Source organism: Chroicocephalus ridibundus, chromosome 6 (assembly GCF_963924245.1).
Source record: "Chroicocephalus ridibundus chromosome 6, bChrRid1.1, whole genome shotgun sequence".
In the NCBI taxonomy this organism is placed as follows: domain Eukaryota; kingdom Metazoa; phylum Chordata; class Aves; order Charadriiformes; family Laridae; genus Chroicocephalus; species Chroicocephalus ridibundus.
Genome location: NC_086289.1, coordinates 42,219,430 through 42,234,613, shown reverse-complemented (window position 1 = coordinate 42,234,613; position 15,184 = coordinate 42,219,430). Strand labels below are relative to the sequence as shown.

At 42.0% G+C, this 15,184-nt stretch overlaps 2 protein-coding genes across 10 annotated transcripts in view; one reads left to right on the top strand and one right to left on the bottom strand.

Moving 5' to 3' along the window:
• The window catches only part of MED12L (mediator complex subunit 12L), a 153,515-nt gene that overhangs the window by 30,625 nt on the left and 107,706 nt on the right, over nucleotides 1–15,184 (top strand). For 6 of the 9 annotated variants that reach the window (XM_063337470.1, XM_063337475.1, XM_063337471.1 and 3 more), the window contains 4 exons: nucleotides 1,085–1,211; nucleotides 3,269–3,483; nucleotides 4,614–4,718; nucleotides 5,709–5,885. In XM_063337470.1, coding sequence (XP_063193540.1) covers nucleotides 1,085–1,211; nucleotides 3,269–3,483; nucleotides 4,614–4,718; nucleotides 5,709–5,885 — 624 coding nt within the window. The remainder of the gene's footprint in view (nucleotides 1–1,084; nucleotides 1,212–3,268; nucleotides 3,484–4,613; nucleotides 4,719–5,708; nucleotides 5,886–15,184) is intronic. The other 3 variants (XM_063337476.1, XM_063337473.1, XM_063337477.1) reach the window with 2 other exon arrangements.
• GPR171 (G protein-coupled receptor 171) lies at nucleotides 7,178–10,167 on the bottom strand. The gene is made up of 2 exons (XM_063338876.1): nucleotides 9,750–10,167; nucleotides 7,178–8,653 (listed from the first exon to the last, which is right to left on the bottom strand). The coding sequence occupies exon 2, from the start codon at nucleotides 8,602–8,604 to the stop codon at nucleotides 7,636–7,638; it is 969 nt and encodes a 322-aa protein (XP_063194946.1). The 5' UTR covers nucleotides 8,605–8,653; nucleotides 9,750–10,167; the 3' UTR covers nucleotides 7,178–7,635.

Here is a 15,184-nt window from a genome sequence, read left to right as displayed (position 1 = left end):
GGAACTACTTGCCCAAATAAAGGGGTGCCACAGTAACGGGAGTCCCTTAAAAAGAGGGGGTGGGTGTCTGGCTGGTGGGACAGGGCTCTTCAGCTGGTGGGGGGACTCTGGGAAGCTTCCAAAACTAAGGTCCGTTTTGAGGCAAAATTCAAGTGTAACTTTCAATCTTACATTCTGTAGAACCCCTTTGTTTTCAGGAGAAATAAAGCATTTCACTGGAGAAGCAGGAGGCTGTAGTGACATCTTTGATGTAAACTGCTGCCTGTCTGTTGTGGCAAATGATCCTACTCCAGCTTGCATAAGCTGACGCTTCTTGAAACTTCAGTAGTACTCAGTCTGATCCGTAGTGAGGATTAAAGAGAAGCAGTGCGTTCGCTGCAGCTTTCCGGACCCGTGCTACTCCTCGTAGCCCAGAGCACCGCTGACTTGGCCTCACGTGCATCCCAGCAGCCCCGGCAGGCACTTTTCCTAGACGAGGGTCCCCAGGAAAGCGCTGTGTGCTGTCTCTTCAGCCTGGGTACAGGGACAGACAGATGAGAGCACTCGCAGAAGTGCAGCTGTGCAGACAGACGTACAGACAGCGTGAGGTGCAAAAGGACTTTCACTTTCCAAAGCCTCTGTGCTTTGTCCGTGCCTTACCACAAACCATTAATTAGGGGGAAGGGAGCTTAGTGCGTTGCTTCTGCCTCACTAGCACCGAAATCCACTCAAAGCGGAGATGTTTGCCCTGGTTGGTATTATATTTAGCGTAATTTACTCAAACAAGAGGAGTTACCTTTTATATTCACATTGGTCCTGGAAGTTCTGTATCTTAAATTTTTGCTTTTATATGAAACCATGTTGTTGCAGATGGTGGTACATGTCTCAGGCATTCCTTTTCAATAAGTAATCCAAAAGGATTAAATAAAACACCTTAGAAATAACCAAATTAGGTAATGGGAAAAAGCTGTCGTTCTAGAGCAAGTCTGGATTTTAGGAAGAGGTAGGAAGCAACCGCACGTATAGTTGCCTCAGATGCAAATTGTGGGAATATTGTATGCATTTGTGTGTAGATACATGCTTTTTTATCTCTTTAACTGTGCAGAGATGTGGCGAATCTGAAGTCCTAGATGAAAAAGAATCTCTGTCTTCAGCCTCCTTGACAGGTTCCAGTCTTCCTGTTTTTCAGAATGTTCTGCTAAGGTTTTTAGATACACAAGCTCCCTCATTATGTGAGTATTAACTAATTTATGTTCCAAAGTAGGTCAGAAGCAACTGGTCTGCTGTCTGGCAGCTGAAGTTTTTGTTTTGCTGTAGTGGCTGTTTCAGTTTCCGTGATTACCTGCTCTATTTTAATACATGCATATTTTCCTTGCTAAAGGATTTTTCTGTGATTTTTACTTTGCTCTTTTCACAAAAGGAAAATTGGCAGAAACTATGTTTATTTCTGTTTAAGCTGTAAGAGATTTGGGGAAATTACTTGCGCTCTATGAATATTTATCATTAAACAGTCACCTCTTTTTTTTTTTTTTTTTTTTTTAACACATCCACATTCAAAGTGACTGACTTGGAAATTACAGCCAAGTGTTAAAGTCGAAAGCTGTTAGCTGACAAATAGGTGGATTGAAAAAAGAAACTTTTTTTCATCGTGGTTTGCTCTATGAAATGTCTTGGTCTGATAAAACTGTCTGATATTGTACCATGTGTTTCTGGTATGTTACGTACTGCTAGTTAGTGCAACTTTTTTTCTGGTGCCCTTAAAGTAAAGGGGATTTTAAGTGGTTTGAAACATGACACTGAAAACTCTCAACATCCGAAAAAGGAGAAACTTCTTAAAAATTTGTTACAGACTCTGAGGTATTGGCAGTGCTCTATTTTCGTGCCAGTGGTGACCCTGATTTTAATAAAACATCCAGACTATTTGTGTTATTTAGGCTTGTGTTTCTGATGTGCTTGTTTCAAATGCAGTATCATCCTTCTTCACACGGGTAGCTCTGCGAGGCAGTGTAGGGAGAGCTGCTGGGGAATATTTTCCTTGCTTGAAATATTCTTTGGAATTTTCGAGCACTGGACAAATTTTGTGGTATTGTATTGTTTTTACGGTGGTTGAGCTGCTGTGTCTCCAAAAATGCAAAGCATGTAACCGCTATGTTTTGAAGGAGGGCCAATGGCCTGGTCTGCAGGCGTGTGTTTTACGGTGCTCCTCCCCGTGGCATCCAGTGGCACCCGTTCCTTTGGAGGGGTGGATCCCAGTGGGCAGCTCTGGATCCGTGGGACCTGGGGGCTGCAGAGAAGAGTCCTGACCCTGAGCTGCTGTGCTTTTGGGCTTACTGGTACAGCTTCTGTCCTGCAGGGTAGTGAGAATTTCTAACTAGATGTAGTGTTATATATTAAACCAATTTGAATTTGTAAAGCATAATTTGCTTTTAAGTAAATGTTGATGATTCGGATTTAGTAGTTCTGTAGCTGGAGGTTTTGGTGTCCGATAGAGTTGGTGTGGTATAAAGCTATTTTCTGTTAACTGCAATGTTGCAAACCTTTCTGTGGTACAGAACAAGTCAAATTAAATATAGCTGTGACCAATGAAAACTTAATAACTTAATATGTTGTATTTCTCTAGGCTTTGCTTTGGCACTGTCAAAATAACACGCATTTATTTTAATAAACTTTCTCCTGATGTGCGTGAGCATGTTTAATAGATAAAATATGCTACACTATCAAGGTTTAATAAAATACTGCTTTTACATCGTGGAGGCCTGCCATGCAGAGATCTTGAGTTCTTTGAAAATATTTTAAAAGGTTTTCTGTTATGAATACAAAAGTACTATAGATAAGATAGTAACATTTACTCTAGTAATATAATTTGGGAGGAAAGGACAATCATTGGGTGTTCTGTTACAATCCAAAGCTTCAGCTTTAATTTTTCTTCACACAAGAAATATCCTCACCTTCTTCTCCCTCTTAATTTTTAGAAGTATTTGAACATTGTGCTTAACTGCTGACACCCACCCACCTGACCGGGGCAGCCGTGCATGGGGTAGGATGCTCTGGAGTCCACTGCTGTCTGCAGTCTCTCCAGTGTCTGGAGCTGATAGCAAAGCGAAAGCATGCAGATTAGATGGGAAATGGTTTGTTCTCTAGAAACAAAGAGAAACCTGTGCAGGATGCACAAGACATTTTTTAGTAGGCCTTTAAAATTAATTTGCTGGGGTTTGCAATTTGGATAGCTGAAACCTAGGTATTTATAAGTTGAAAATACAGTCTAACTTTTTTTTTTTTTTGTGGGTAGCTGACCCAAATAGTGACCATGAGAAGACGGAGTTTGTGAATTTGGTGCTGCTTTTTTCTGAATTCACTCGGCATGATGTTTTCTCCCATGATGCATACATGTGTACTTTAATATCACGCGGAGACTTGTCAATCACTGCAACTACTAGACCACGTTCACCTAATGGGGAAGCTGTAGATGAACACTATTCTAAGGATCATGATGTGAAACTGGAGGTAACACTTCATGCTATTTCTTCCATTTTTGGTACTCTGTTTTATTAAACATAGGTTTTCACCAAAGTGTTAGTATTTCAGATATAAGAAATTAACTTTTTTAATCTGTGTCTCTTTGTCCCTTTCTCTGTCTTTGAGAAGACTGAAAGTGATCCATTAGTTTCATTCCTGTATACAGCTGTAAATATTGCCATTTTGGCGCAAATATACTGAACTGACAGTTTTCTCGTGATCTAAATAAACAACAAACAACAAGGCACAATGTAGATTTCTAAATGTACCAGTGGAAAAGTGTATTTACAGATGTACTTCAATGAAGAGACGGGAGAGCTTTAAGCAGGAGGAGTCAGTGGGGAGCCTGGAGTAAGCTCCACATCATCTGTATAGTGTGGGCTGTGCTGCTGCCATGCCCGGTCATCTGCTCGCAGATGATCAGGACCTTACTGTGTGCTGCACAGCCGCCGGTGGAAGACTGTGAAGCCAAACCTCATGACTCATACATGCACAGTCCAGGTGCAATCCTGAGTCTTCCATCAGATGAGCGGTTCATAAGCTCTTCTAAAATTAGAGCAAGAGGAAGGCAATTTGAAACTCAAGACTGCAGACCACGTTTGCACTTGCGTTATGAGATGTAGCCTCTTGTTCCGCTGCACAGTCCCCGTGGAGCCTGTGGGCAGCTAAAGCATCCTCTGATATTTCTTTTTAATTTCTTTTGTATATATCTTACGTTGGTTTCATGGCCAGATTTGCCCTGAAATACAGGGGGTTTCTACAAGCTGCCTTCCTGGTACAACAAAGAAGGAAATAGACCCTGGGAAGGTACAAGAGTCAGCTTCCTGTTCTGTAGGTGTCCTTGGAGCAGAATTGCTCACAGGGATATACTGTAAAGTTTTGCTTCCCCCTTTGGCTCCTGCCCTTTTCTGTGCTTCTGTGGATTTAAGCTTGAGAAATACTTCAGTGAATTAAGGCTTACCATAAAGATTTAAAAGCCGGTGTCTGAAAACTTCCTACCATCAATACTTTTTCTTAATTCTTAAATAGGTAGAATGCTTGGGTTTACCTGTGATCAGTGAAATGGGTCTTCAATAAAATGTGACTGATGTTTGTTTTTTCTCTCTGGCAATTATTAGGATCATAGTATTATGGAACAAATGGGCATTGACTCAGGAACTGCTAGTATTTTTGATGATGTAGACAAGAGTGACTTTAAGGCAGATTTTGGTTCGGAATTTCCAGTAGGTTTAACTTTCGATTTTCTGCATGTCTTTGATGCCGGTGCCTGCTGCTTGCTGTTGTCACTGAATGTCTCTCCATGCCCTAGCACCACCTTGCTTCTTCCATCGGCAGCCAATGTCCTTTGGCATGCAGTCCCTGCCATCTTTCAGTGCATGGCCTCCTTTCTCTGCATCTCTGCTCTATGACAACTTACTGCTCTTCTGTGCTTGTTCTAGTTGTCCACCTGCACACGCTCCTCTCTCCCTCCCTCCCTCTTGCCTCCGGCATATTCAGGTCTGTGTATTACAGTTAGGCATGAACAAATATGGAGACTTACCCACTTCTTTGACATTGAGGAACCCCAAATTGATACCATATGCTTTTCAAGTGACTGTTCTATGTCTTGTCTCAGTCTTCCAAATCTGCTTCCCCCTCTTTTTCTTCTTACTGTTAGCCTGAGTGTGCATTACTCTCGAGTCTCTTAGTTTCTTCCTTTGGATTCGTCCTTGTTCCGCACCTGCACGGACTCCTGTGCCCAGACCTATCAGTGTAGATCCATTTGCAGGATATTGGGACCCCTGTTTCTGCCTAACATCTGTGATATTGGTGGTTTCGAGCATATCCATGCCTGCCTACGATGTCTCCTGTCATCTCCCGCTTCACCCTTTTCATTATTTTCCCTCAGTCACTGGAATATCTCAGTTTCTGTGTCACAGCAGCATAAGAACTATGGAGACTGTTCTGAATCGTAATGCTGTTTTTCCTGATTGAATACTGCTAGTTTAAAACTTGTCTAGTAACAATGGAGATGCGCATAGAGATATAATCTGTATATGTATCTTAAATTTCAAGCTTGATTACCATTGCCCTTGCTTTGTCTATCTTTGAAAAACCTCAGATGTTTAAAAAGTAACTATAAGCAAGAACAAAATCGTATCTCTGAATGCAATTGCTGAATTTAGAAAGCTGGAGGTTACACTTACCTTAAACGTTTGTTTTACATGACTTAGATTTTTTCTCCGATGCCTGGGGAGTCTTGTGAGAATGTGAACTCTTCTTTAGACAGAAGAATTTCAGTTACCAGCGAAAAGTCAGTCAAGAGGGAAAGACTGAGAGAACTGATTTTTCCATCCAATTATGACCTCCTTCGCCATTTGCAATACGCAACACATTTCCCTATACCTCTGGTGAGTGACCTCCGTACTTGTGCGCGTAACGGTGCTGCCTGATGTGACAGCAAAGCATTTAAAGGAAGAAAAGTTCACCGTCTGAAGATAGCCGGGCTGTGTGACCCCTGCCTGAGGGCTCTTGGCTGGTTCGGGTGCCACAGTTACTGCCAGTGTGCGCACACCCTGTGCTGCAGGATGGCTTTAGTGCAGCATGTGGGCACCTTTGTTTTATCGGAAGGGGTTTAGCTGGAAGAACATTAAGAGGTATAATAATGTGTGATGACTTATTTGAGTAAGGAGACAGGCACCACAATAAAACCACCGTGTTCCAGGGTCTAATAAAAGTTTGCTAAATAGAAAATTTGATATTGTAGTTGGCCAGATGCACGAATACCAAAATATCTGAAAGAAATAGTTCTGAAATGTAAGGGACAGAATGGTGTTATTTCCTCCCACCTACTCCTTTCTGTTTCTAGCGTGGATTTTTAGCTGCTGCTGCTGTTGTGTTTGTCTGTAGGCTCATGGGAACTGAAGAAAGCCCCACGAATATCATTCCAGATCCCAAACCCTCATTCGGTTTACTTTTCATGTTTTCTGCTGTGCTGGAAAAAGGGCCCAAATACTGAACAAGCCTTAAAAATGGGACTGTATCTACTAAATTTTCTTTTTTTAAACAACAACGATAACTTTTTAACAATATTAAATCCTGTCAATACAGTGTCATGTGAGAGTATGATGTGATAACCACGGTTTTCTTTGCATTACACGTCTTAACTCCACAAATTTTGGGTTCTGACTTATTGCAGGTGAACTGTTACGAGAATACTGAATGAGCTTTTTCTGTTCAGGACAGTTTTGAATGCTTGCTTAAAGTTTGATTTATGTTTTGCCCATTTTAAGGACTAGAAAAAAGATAATTTGATTTGGTTTTGTTCCTGAAACGTTTTGGGTTTACAGATGGAGCTAATCCAGGTAGCTGGATTTTGCCTATGCAAATTGATTTAAATTATTGACTATTCTAAATATGCATTTTTTTTAAGTAAGTATAAATTAGAATATGAATAAACTTAGTTGCTGTTTTCTAAATTTCTATAAGTAAAACAAGCAAAGAGAACACACTGGATATTTATACTTACTCTTTGTCTTAACTTTAAAAATTTCCTTGAATTTTCTGCAATAACATGTTAACTTTTTTCATATTCATTGAAGCAGCAGCAAGGAAAGGCAATGGAACTTGCAAGGACAAGAAATTTATTTATAAAGACTGCAGGTGTGATGTAAGCAGATACAATAATTTTTAATCAGTGCGGCTTAAAATCACTTTCTGGTGTAAATAATGCCCTCTAAAATGTTTTTGGATTAATTGTATCTGTGAAAACTTTGCAGCTTATGAACTGCTATTAAATAATCTCTTCACTTGATTGCACCAAGTCGTTTAATATACTAAGTACAGAATATTTAACTTAGAAAAGGTGAGTTCAGGTGTTTACCGTAAATAATTACAAGGTATGTTTGAGTCTGAACGTGTTGTATTCTTAAGTGTTGCTGGTCCTTGGTAGGCCGTCGCTGGTACGTTGAACGTTCTGCTAGTTCAGACCTACTATGTGAATGCATAACGAAGCGATGGGTATTGTTCAAGTTTTTTCCTTCTGCTTGGGCCTACTCAGCAGGAACGTTGTTGACCACGGTAGCCGTGCTTGCAATTGCACAACGGCTGTTTATACTGTGGATTTGCATGTTCTTCTGATGTATTTTAGAATCAGTACCCTTACATCTGCAGTTCACTTCTGTCTTGTACTTCTTCATCTGGGAAAACCTTTGCCTCTTTGGGTGCTGCAAAAGTCTCGGTAAATTTCAATCTGAATGATTTGGAAAGATGGTAATACAGAATAGGGTCAAAACAGAGGTTTGATACTGCAAACAGCAAAGTAGATTCTTTAGCTTTAAAGAGAGCTTGTTTCAGAGAGCAGCTGGTTATGGTATCGCTTTGGCTCAAAGTGTAGGGGATGCGAACAATGTGGTATGGAACAAAACACAGTAGGTAGCCTGCAGTTACGAGCAGTATGTTGATGAGGGCTTTCTTCACGTTTGCGTAACTCTCGCTGTATTTGTTTCGGTAGAGTTGTCTAACAACGAGGAAATTGGAAATCAGAATCACAGCTGAAAAATTCAGGAATATTGCTGTACATATGAAATTAGTAAACACGTGCCAGTCTCTTCCAAATTTTGTTTTGAAATCGATGCATCCTGCACCAGGTCTTTCTTCAATGTTTTTTATTGGAATAGCCATGTTAGGTACTGTTATAAGGAGAACCATTGTCCATACGACTGCAGACAACATCTTGGCAAATCCAGGCTCTTGAATGCGGTAGATCTTACAACTGTGCATTAGCTGAAGGCAACGATCCATGCTTACAAATCCCAAAAATATAATTGATAAATACATGTTCAGGTAGATGAAACAGGCTGTAACTTGACAGTGGAATATTCTCAGTTTCCAGGATGCTACTCCTAGGTCAACGATAATCTTTACTGGCAACGCCAAAGTCAACAAAAAATCTGCTGTTAAGAGGTTAATTAAGTAGATGCTCATACACTTCTGTTTGTGATCTTTTTGTGTGAACGCCCATAGTGCGAAACAACTTCCAATAAATCCCATAAGAAAAATCAAGTAGTAAAAATAGGTAAAAGGTTCCATTTCTTCACCGATATGGCAGTGTGAAACATTGCGTGACATTGTAAACTTCTTGTGCAAGTTGGCTTTGCTGCTAGGAGATACCAAGAACCTACAAAAAGAACCAAGATGACATCAATGACATCAACTTTTCCTGAGCAACAGTAATTATTCTCTGAGAATTTTGTTTGATTTAATGGAAAAAATGCAATTGGGAAGAAATATTTTTCTCTTTCTTCATGCTGCTTCACAGATATTCAAGATGGCTTTGTTCTCATGTTGGAAAAGTTTGGAAATGCATTAGGATTTGTTCTTGAAAGCATATAAGACTTCTGAGAAACTTTTCTTCTTGAAAACGTATAGACTTCTGAGAAACACTCACTTTGAGTGTTTGGTTCAGGCCTTCCCCTCCCCCGCCCCGAAACATAAGAAAAAAAGAAAAGGTTTGAATCTATTTAAGCATCTGGTTAATAATGATCATACTAAAACTTTGTAACTTCTGAACAAGTGAACCTATGCCTTAAAAGAGTGTGATATTTGTAGCAGTCTTGTTCTATAAAAATGTGTTAGGAGTTTTGCAATTAATGCACTCTCAAACCACTATGCGGCTACGTCAGGTCGGTGAGCAAATAGTTCTAATCAGTCCTAAGTTTTTTTGCAAACTGCTCTCTCTTCTTACTTGAACAGAGAATAAATTGATAGCGTATTTTTATGAAGCCTTTAGAAAAGGCACGTTTTGAAAGAAGCAGCTACTAAATAATTTTGCTCGCTTCCTTTTTGGCCTCGACTAGATATTATAGGGAAGAAAAGTGGAAAATTTTGGTCTTATTTTAACTAAATATACTACTCCATGACCGGGTTTTTTTTTTTTTTTTTGTCCTGAAATTGTATAACCAAGTTGAATTAAGTTTGGGTAGTAAGTGTGGTGTAGGTGAGGAGCAGGCAGGGCTGTGGGAGCTGCTGGCCTTGCTGCCATGCTCCTGGGGCTGTGGGAGTTTCTTGCGTTGGGGCAAACCGAGCCCTGAAAAGCTCCTGAAAGCCCCCAAGGATACGGCATGGCTGAGAAGCCCAGTAACGCTGACTACTGGCAAAGCAGCGGCTGTGTTGCTCAGCACTGGAGTGCCTGACTTTGGCATTGCTAATATTTCAGGCTGTATATTTACGTAGCTCTAGATAAGCTGGAGCAGATGAAGACTAAAAGCACGTACCTGTGTTAGTGGTCTCTGGGGTCTTCTGAGCATTAGTCTGCAAAGGTCTGATGGCTCTTGACGGCTGCTCTCGCAGTCCAATAGCGTGTTAATCTTTTCCCCTGGCTGCGTCTGCTGGTTTTCTGAAACGCGTCTGTGGTTTTTAAATGCGCTGATTGACGCAGTTAAAACCAGCATTTAAATAACTAAACCACGTGGAAGTTACCTAAAAAAGAGGTGACAGAAAAATGTCGGTGTTCACGGAACAGCCCGGAGAGACCTTTCTTTCCTGTTCCTGGCGCAGGAACCCGCGTGTGGGGCTGGCTGAGCCGCTCCTCGGGCACTTGGTGCTGGGCACGGCGAAATGGGGAAGGATGGGGAGGAAAATGGCTGCGAAAGAGCAGAGTTAGACGTGTTGATGTGGCCAGTAGCATGGATTATTACAATTATTACCATTCAAAATACATTTTTGTGGAGCAAAGATGGTCTGAGTTGCCTGACCTGTCCGCATCAGCGCTGACAGGGATGGCGAATAGTGCTGTCGACTGGCTGATGCTTTGCGGACCTGGAGGTCCTTCAAGCCTGAAGATTTAAGTTTAAATGTTTATTGTGTGTGTAAGGATGACGAGATATGTGTGCTTTGGTCAGCTCCAGCACGTGGACTTTTAACTTGTATTTCCTAAAGCTAACATTAGGTTAGTCCCAGATTCCTGACCTGGGGCTGTAGATGTGTGACCCTAATGGCTGTTTCCTTCCTTTTGTTTTTAAAAACCAGAAACTCTCTTCCCCGCCCCGCTGTACATCTTACATGTAAAATCCATCTGGAATCAGGGATTTGCAGTGTAGTTGGCCCTCATTCATTATAATATTCCTACATGAGATTCCATTTTTTTCTAGAGTTGCCACCTAATTTGCTGATTTAAAGTCACATAGGGATTCTACTGATAGCAATTAAAATTGTAAACCTTTGGACATTTGCCAAGCACTATTAAAACTAAAAATGACACATTAGGGATATAGGGGAAATGTTTATAATTAAGCTTTTTTCTTTTTTTTTTTAAACTAGGAGAAAGTGTCTAGCACCAGGCTAGAGGGCTGAGGTACTGACAACGATACTGAAACCCCCAAATGTTAGCACTTTGTTGTAGTTGAGCATCCACAGGAATTTACAAATTGCGTACCAGAGCTTTGTGAAGAAACGAATTAAGAATGTCTGGTTTTAAGTTTAGTCATAAGCTTTAAGTTCAGACCATATTTGTAGAAATGTTTGCAAAGCTTCATAGTCTGGAATGATCCTATGTTCAGTTTTGAGCAAACATGGACTAATTTTATGGTGTTATGCTCATCAAGCAAAACTGATCTTTCCATACTTGTATTTTTCTTTTTTTTTTTTTTTTTAACTTGAAATGCAGCATTCAGTCATTTTTTTTGTGTGTTTGTGCTTGTCTCCCCTTTTCTGTCAAGTCAGTTTACAGCTCAGAAAACTTTTCTAGGTCTAAAAAGACGAGGTGATGGGTAGGTAAACCTTTACTGAAAAATGGTCTACACTTCCTACAGAAGTGTTGCAGGAGGAGAAGAAACATGAGAACATGAGTCTACTGAGTTGTAATTCTGTTTTTATTGTGGTGTCCCCTTTCCCTGTCTATATGTCTAATTTAAAGGCCATTTTAGTTCATAAATTACGGATGCAGATGGTAGATTTCGCTGTAATTAAAGTTGCTGAGCACTTCTCATCATAAAACCTTATTTTTGGTTGTTTAAACTTTTCTGAATTTTTGACTTTTTATTTGAAATTTTCTGTGATGCTTGCCTGCTTTGGCTTATTCCTGGGATTGGGGGGTGGAGCAAGGAAGGGAAGGGGTGCTGGTGTGGGTGGGAATTTAGCCAAAATGGTTAAATCATTTCTGAGAACAAAGCTAGAAAAAATAACATCTAAACCTTAAAAAAAAAAACCCTAGATCTGATGACCTTTAAAAGAGCATGAGGAGCCTTGTGTTTCGAATTGGACACACCAAAGATTTATGTGGGTGGTCCGTGTGTCAGGATCACTTCTGATACCTCTCCACATTTTGCATGTTCATTTGGAGAAAGGTTTTACGTCCAGAAAAAGTTTCCAGAGGCTTTCTGGTGCTCTGCTGTTAGAAGGCTTTTACATTTTCTTTTTTCTTTTCCCAAGCACCCTCCACTGCAGGTATGATCCAGCTGAGCACCCGCCGCTGGCTCGGAGCAGGGGGTAGTGGCCATGGGAAGGGGGAGCCCCAACTCCGACGTCGCAGATGAGGGAGAGCCTGGACTCGCTCCTGAAGGCTGCGGGCCAGGTTACCCACGGGGCATGCAGAGGAACTGGGAGAAGGGGAAGGGTGTAAGAGTAGCCGTCAGGGATGGGGAGTGAGCTTGGGTGGACCTTGGAGTACTTGTGGGTTCTCCTCGCCTGGGGTTGGACTCTTGGAAGCTGTGAAATGTTACGTGGCAGCATCGTGTGTGGGGAGTGTTGGGGCTGTGTGGGGCGGTGCTGCCCGGGCATGGGAGAGTGGGTGTCTGCCTGCGTGGGCTCTGCTCCTTGGGGATGAACGCGTTGTGTAGTGATTGTATGATGTCCCCGGCACATGCTCGGGGCGCGCTAGTGCTCGGGTTGGCTGACGATTCCCCCAGGAGATGCCACCAGAGGTTTTTTCCTCCTCCTTCAACAAGTCGCCTCAGGGGTTATTTACTCAAGGCTCCTTAGGTAAGGGTCCTGTGGGACTTACTCAGGATTAAAGTTAATTACAGATGCGCTATAAGGGGTGCAGTTAAGTTTTTGTACAACTTACTTTATTTTTGTATTGGAGGAGCACAGGCAGGGTTGCATGGGAGTGTGTGTTGACAGTATGTTTGTCCTTATTTCTGCGGCTGCCAGGCAGGTGCAGCTTATGGTGAGGGGATGTCTCCCAGCCCCTTGTTTTCATTGTGTGTTCCCTTGTCTTCAGCCCTGGAGAGCATTAAATATTAGCAAGCACTGGCCAGGCACGGATGTTCAAGGCTCTGTGTTATTTCCTCTCTTTAAAATATATAACAACTGCTTAATCCATCTGTTAGGAAACTAATGTTTGAATCTACATCATTCATATCTGTATATCTTTTAAATCAGGAAGCTTCTCAAGCATAAAGTTACACGATTCCTCTATATAAGGTTTTTAAGCCTACTTCCTATGCAGTTACAAAAGTAAGGCTTATTTGCACGTTGTGCCCACATGGACTCTCTCTGTCAGATTTTCCGGCGTCAGGTGCAGTGGGAGAAAATGGAGAAATTTCACCCACACTTAGGTGGGGAAAGGTAACTGTAAGCTTCCTGCAGTGTGGGACAGTGCTGGGGGAGCAGGAGACCTTCCCTCTCCCAGAGGAAGTATCCTGAGAGATACTTATTCTGCTGTGTCCTTATTCCGCTGCTTGGCATGAAGCAGCCCAAGAGCAGGATCAGGCGGTTTGCAAGGGGGGTCCAGCCCCGTAGCCCCCGGCGGGAGGGGGAGGCATGGGCAGAGCCATGGCGGCCGTTGTTCCTCCTCCCGGCCCGGGCAGTGACACCATCTCCTGAGGGCAGATCTCAGAGGCATGTTCAGGAGTCAGCTGCGACAGCTGCCATGGAGAACGTTTTGGGGTGGATTACTTGCATGAGGGGTGTGGCTCTCCTGGGCCACGCTCTGTATAAACGAAAGTTTGAGATTTAATTTTGAGTTCGAGTTTTGATTTCTTCAGTGTCTGTTTATGTGCCTGTACAAGCCAGACAGATGTGCACGGGTAGAAACTCCGGAGTCGATGTGTGGTAGTGTACTGATGGGAAACCCTGGTTTTTATCATGATTTTGTATCACTTACATGGTGGTAGACAGGAAGAAAAAAACAAAAAACACTTGCAAACACTTGATTTTTCTTTCAGCTTATCTTTGAGAGAAGTATTCAAAGTCAGCCTCAGAGGCATGGAAATGAGCAGAGAGTACAAATCACTCCTGAGAGAGTCTTCCTCTCTTTCTGTGCGTGGCTCTCACAGTCCTTGTGTTGGTATTGAGGTATGTCTTTGAGGGGCGATCTTGGAGTGGTGTCTTTGCTGTCCTTTAGTCATGTAGCCAAGAAGTTTTTTTTCATGTACAAACATGTACAAAGTAGCAGGTTTAGTATTTTCTCTTACGGCTTTTCATGACTTTTGTTGACAGATTAAATTTTTTTATCCCATTGTAATGTCTGCATTGTAAATGAAAAATAGGAATGATCTTGGCACAGGGTAGGTATGAATTTTGAGCAGAAATAGCTATTTCTGATGAAGAAAAATCTGATTCATATATTTTTTTTCAGAGCATAAGGAGGTAATATGTGTTCAGTGTAGCCTGCGTCACCCAACCTGTCGGAAGGGGAAGGATCTGTTCTGCTTGGCACACAGCGCAGTGTGAACTCCAGACACTACAGGCAGATAACCACATCCTGGGGATGAACCTTATCAGCAGCTGGCAGAGCACACCCGCCTACTGTCAAATAGTGGGTGGCTCCTCAGCCTGTCCTGTCGCCTTCTGTCAATTATCAATATTTTATTTAATTGTTTGAACAGCCTTTTACAGACACGCAGTGCCCTGAAGTGACGGTTATTAGATGCGCTACTGAAGATACTTCCATAAAAATAATAAAGGACTTATTTATTGGGGTGAGATGGGAGAACATGCTTGAGGGTGTTGGCAGAGGGAAACTAACCCATCCCTCCTGTCCCTTCTGTGTTAAAGTTAGCAAATACGAGGGGTGCTCTCTCACTACCTCTGCTGGTTGTGACTGTGTGGCCTTGCTAGGTATATTGAAGTGGCATCTGCCCCCTCTTTGGTGAGTTGTTTGTGTTGTTTTTTTACCATAGAGATCATTTTTTGAGATGGTATCCTGCAAAATTAAACTCTGCGAGAGTCTTTTTGCTGATTTCTGCACAACCAGGATTTTTTTATATGTTGAGGGCAGTTGTGGAGTGAGCTTTCTCTCCTGAAATGGTGTTTTGAGGAAGGGTTTCCATTTGCTAGGTTCAGCTCTTTTCCTGAAAAATTGCTATGCTCTATCAGTGACAGAGAAAGTGATCCATTTTGAAGCCTTACACCACAATATTAGCATAAATAACCCATTGCACAGTAACTGCTGCATTGTCATTTGTCCAGTGTAATGTTGAGATGGCTTCTGGGTAGATGGCTGTACGGTGTTGCTAAAGGCTAGGGTAGGTTCATGAGGTGATGCATGGTTGAAAATGTGAGACGTTTATGGGCTTTTTGAAGCAGATTTATACCACCCTACCTGGGTCCTAACTCAAGGTTTTGAACAGCAGGACAGCGTCTCCTTATAAAGGGGTGACTGGGAACTTCACCTGGCTTGGGGGAGAGAGAGAGGATGAAGTGTGTGAGCACGACAACTTTTCTGTGCAAAAGTGTGTGTCTGATGCTTCAGCAGCCTGCGATGCAC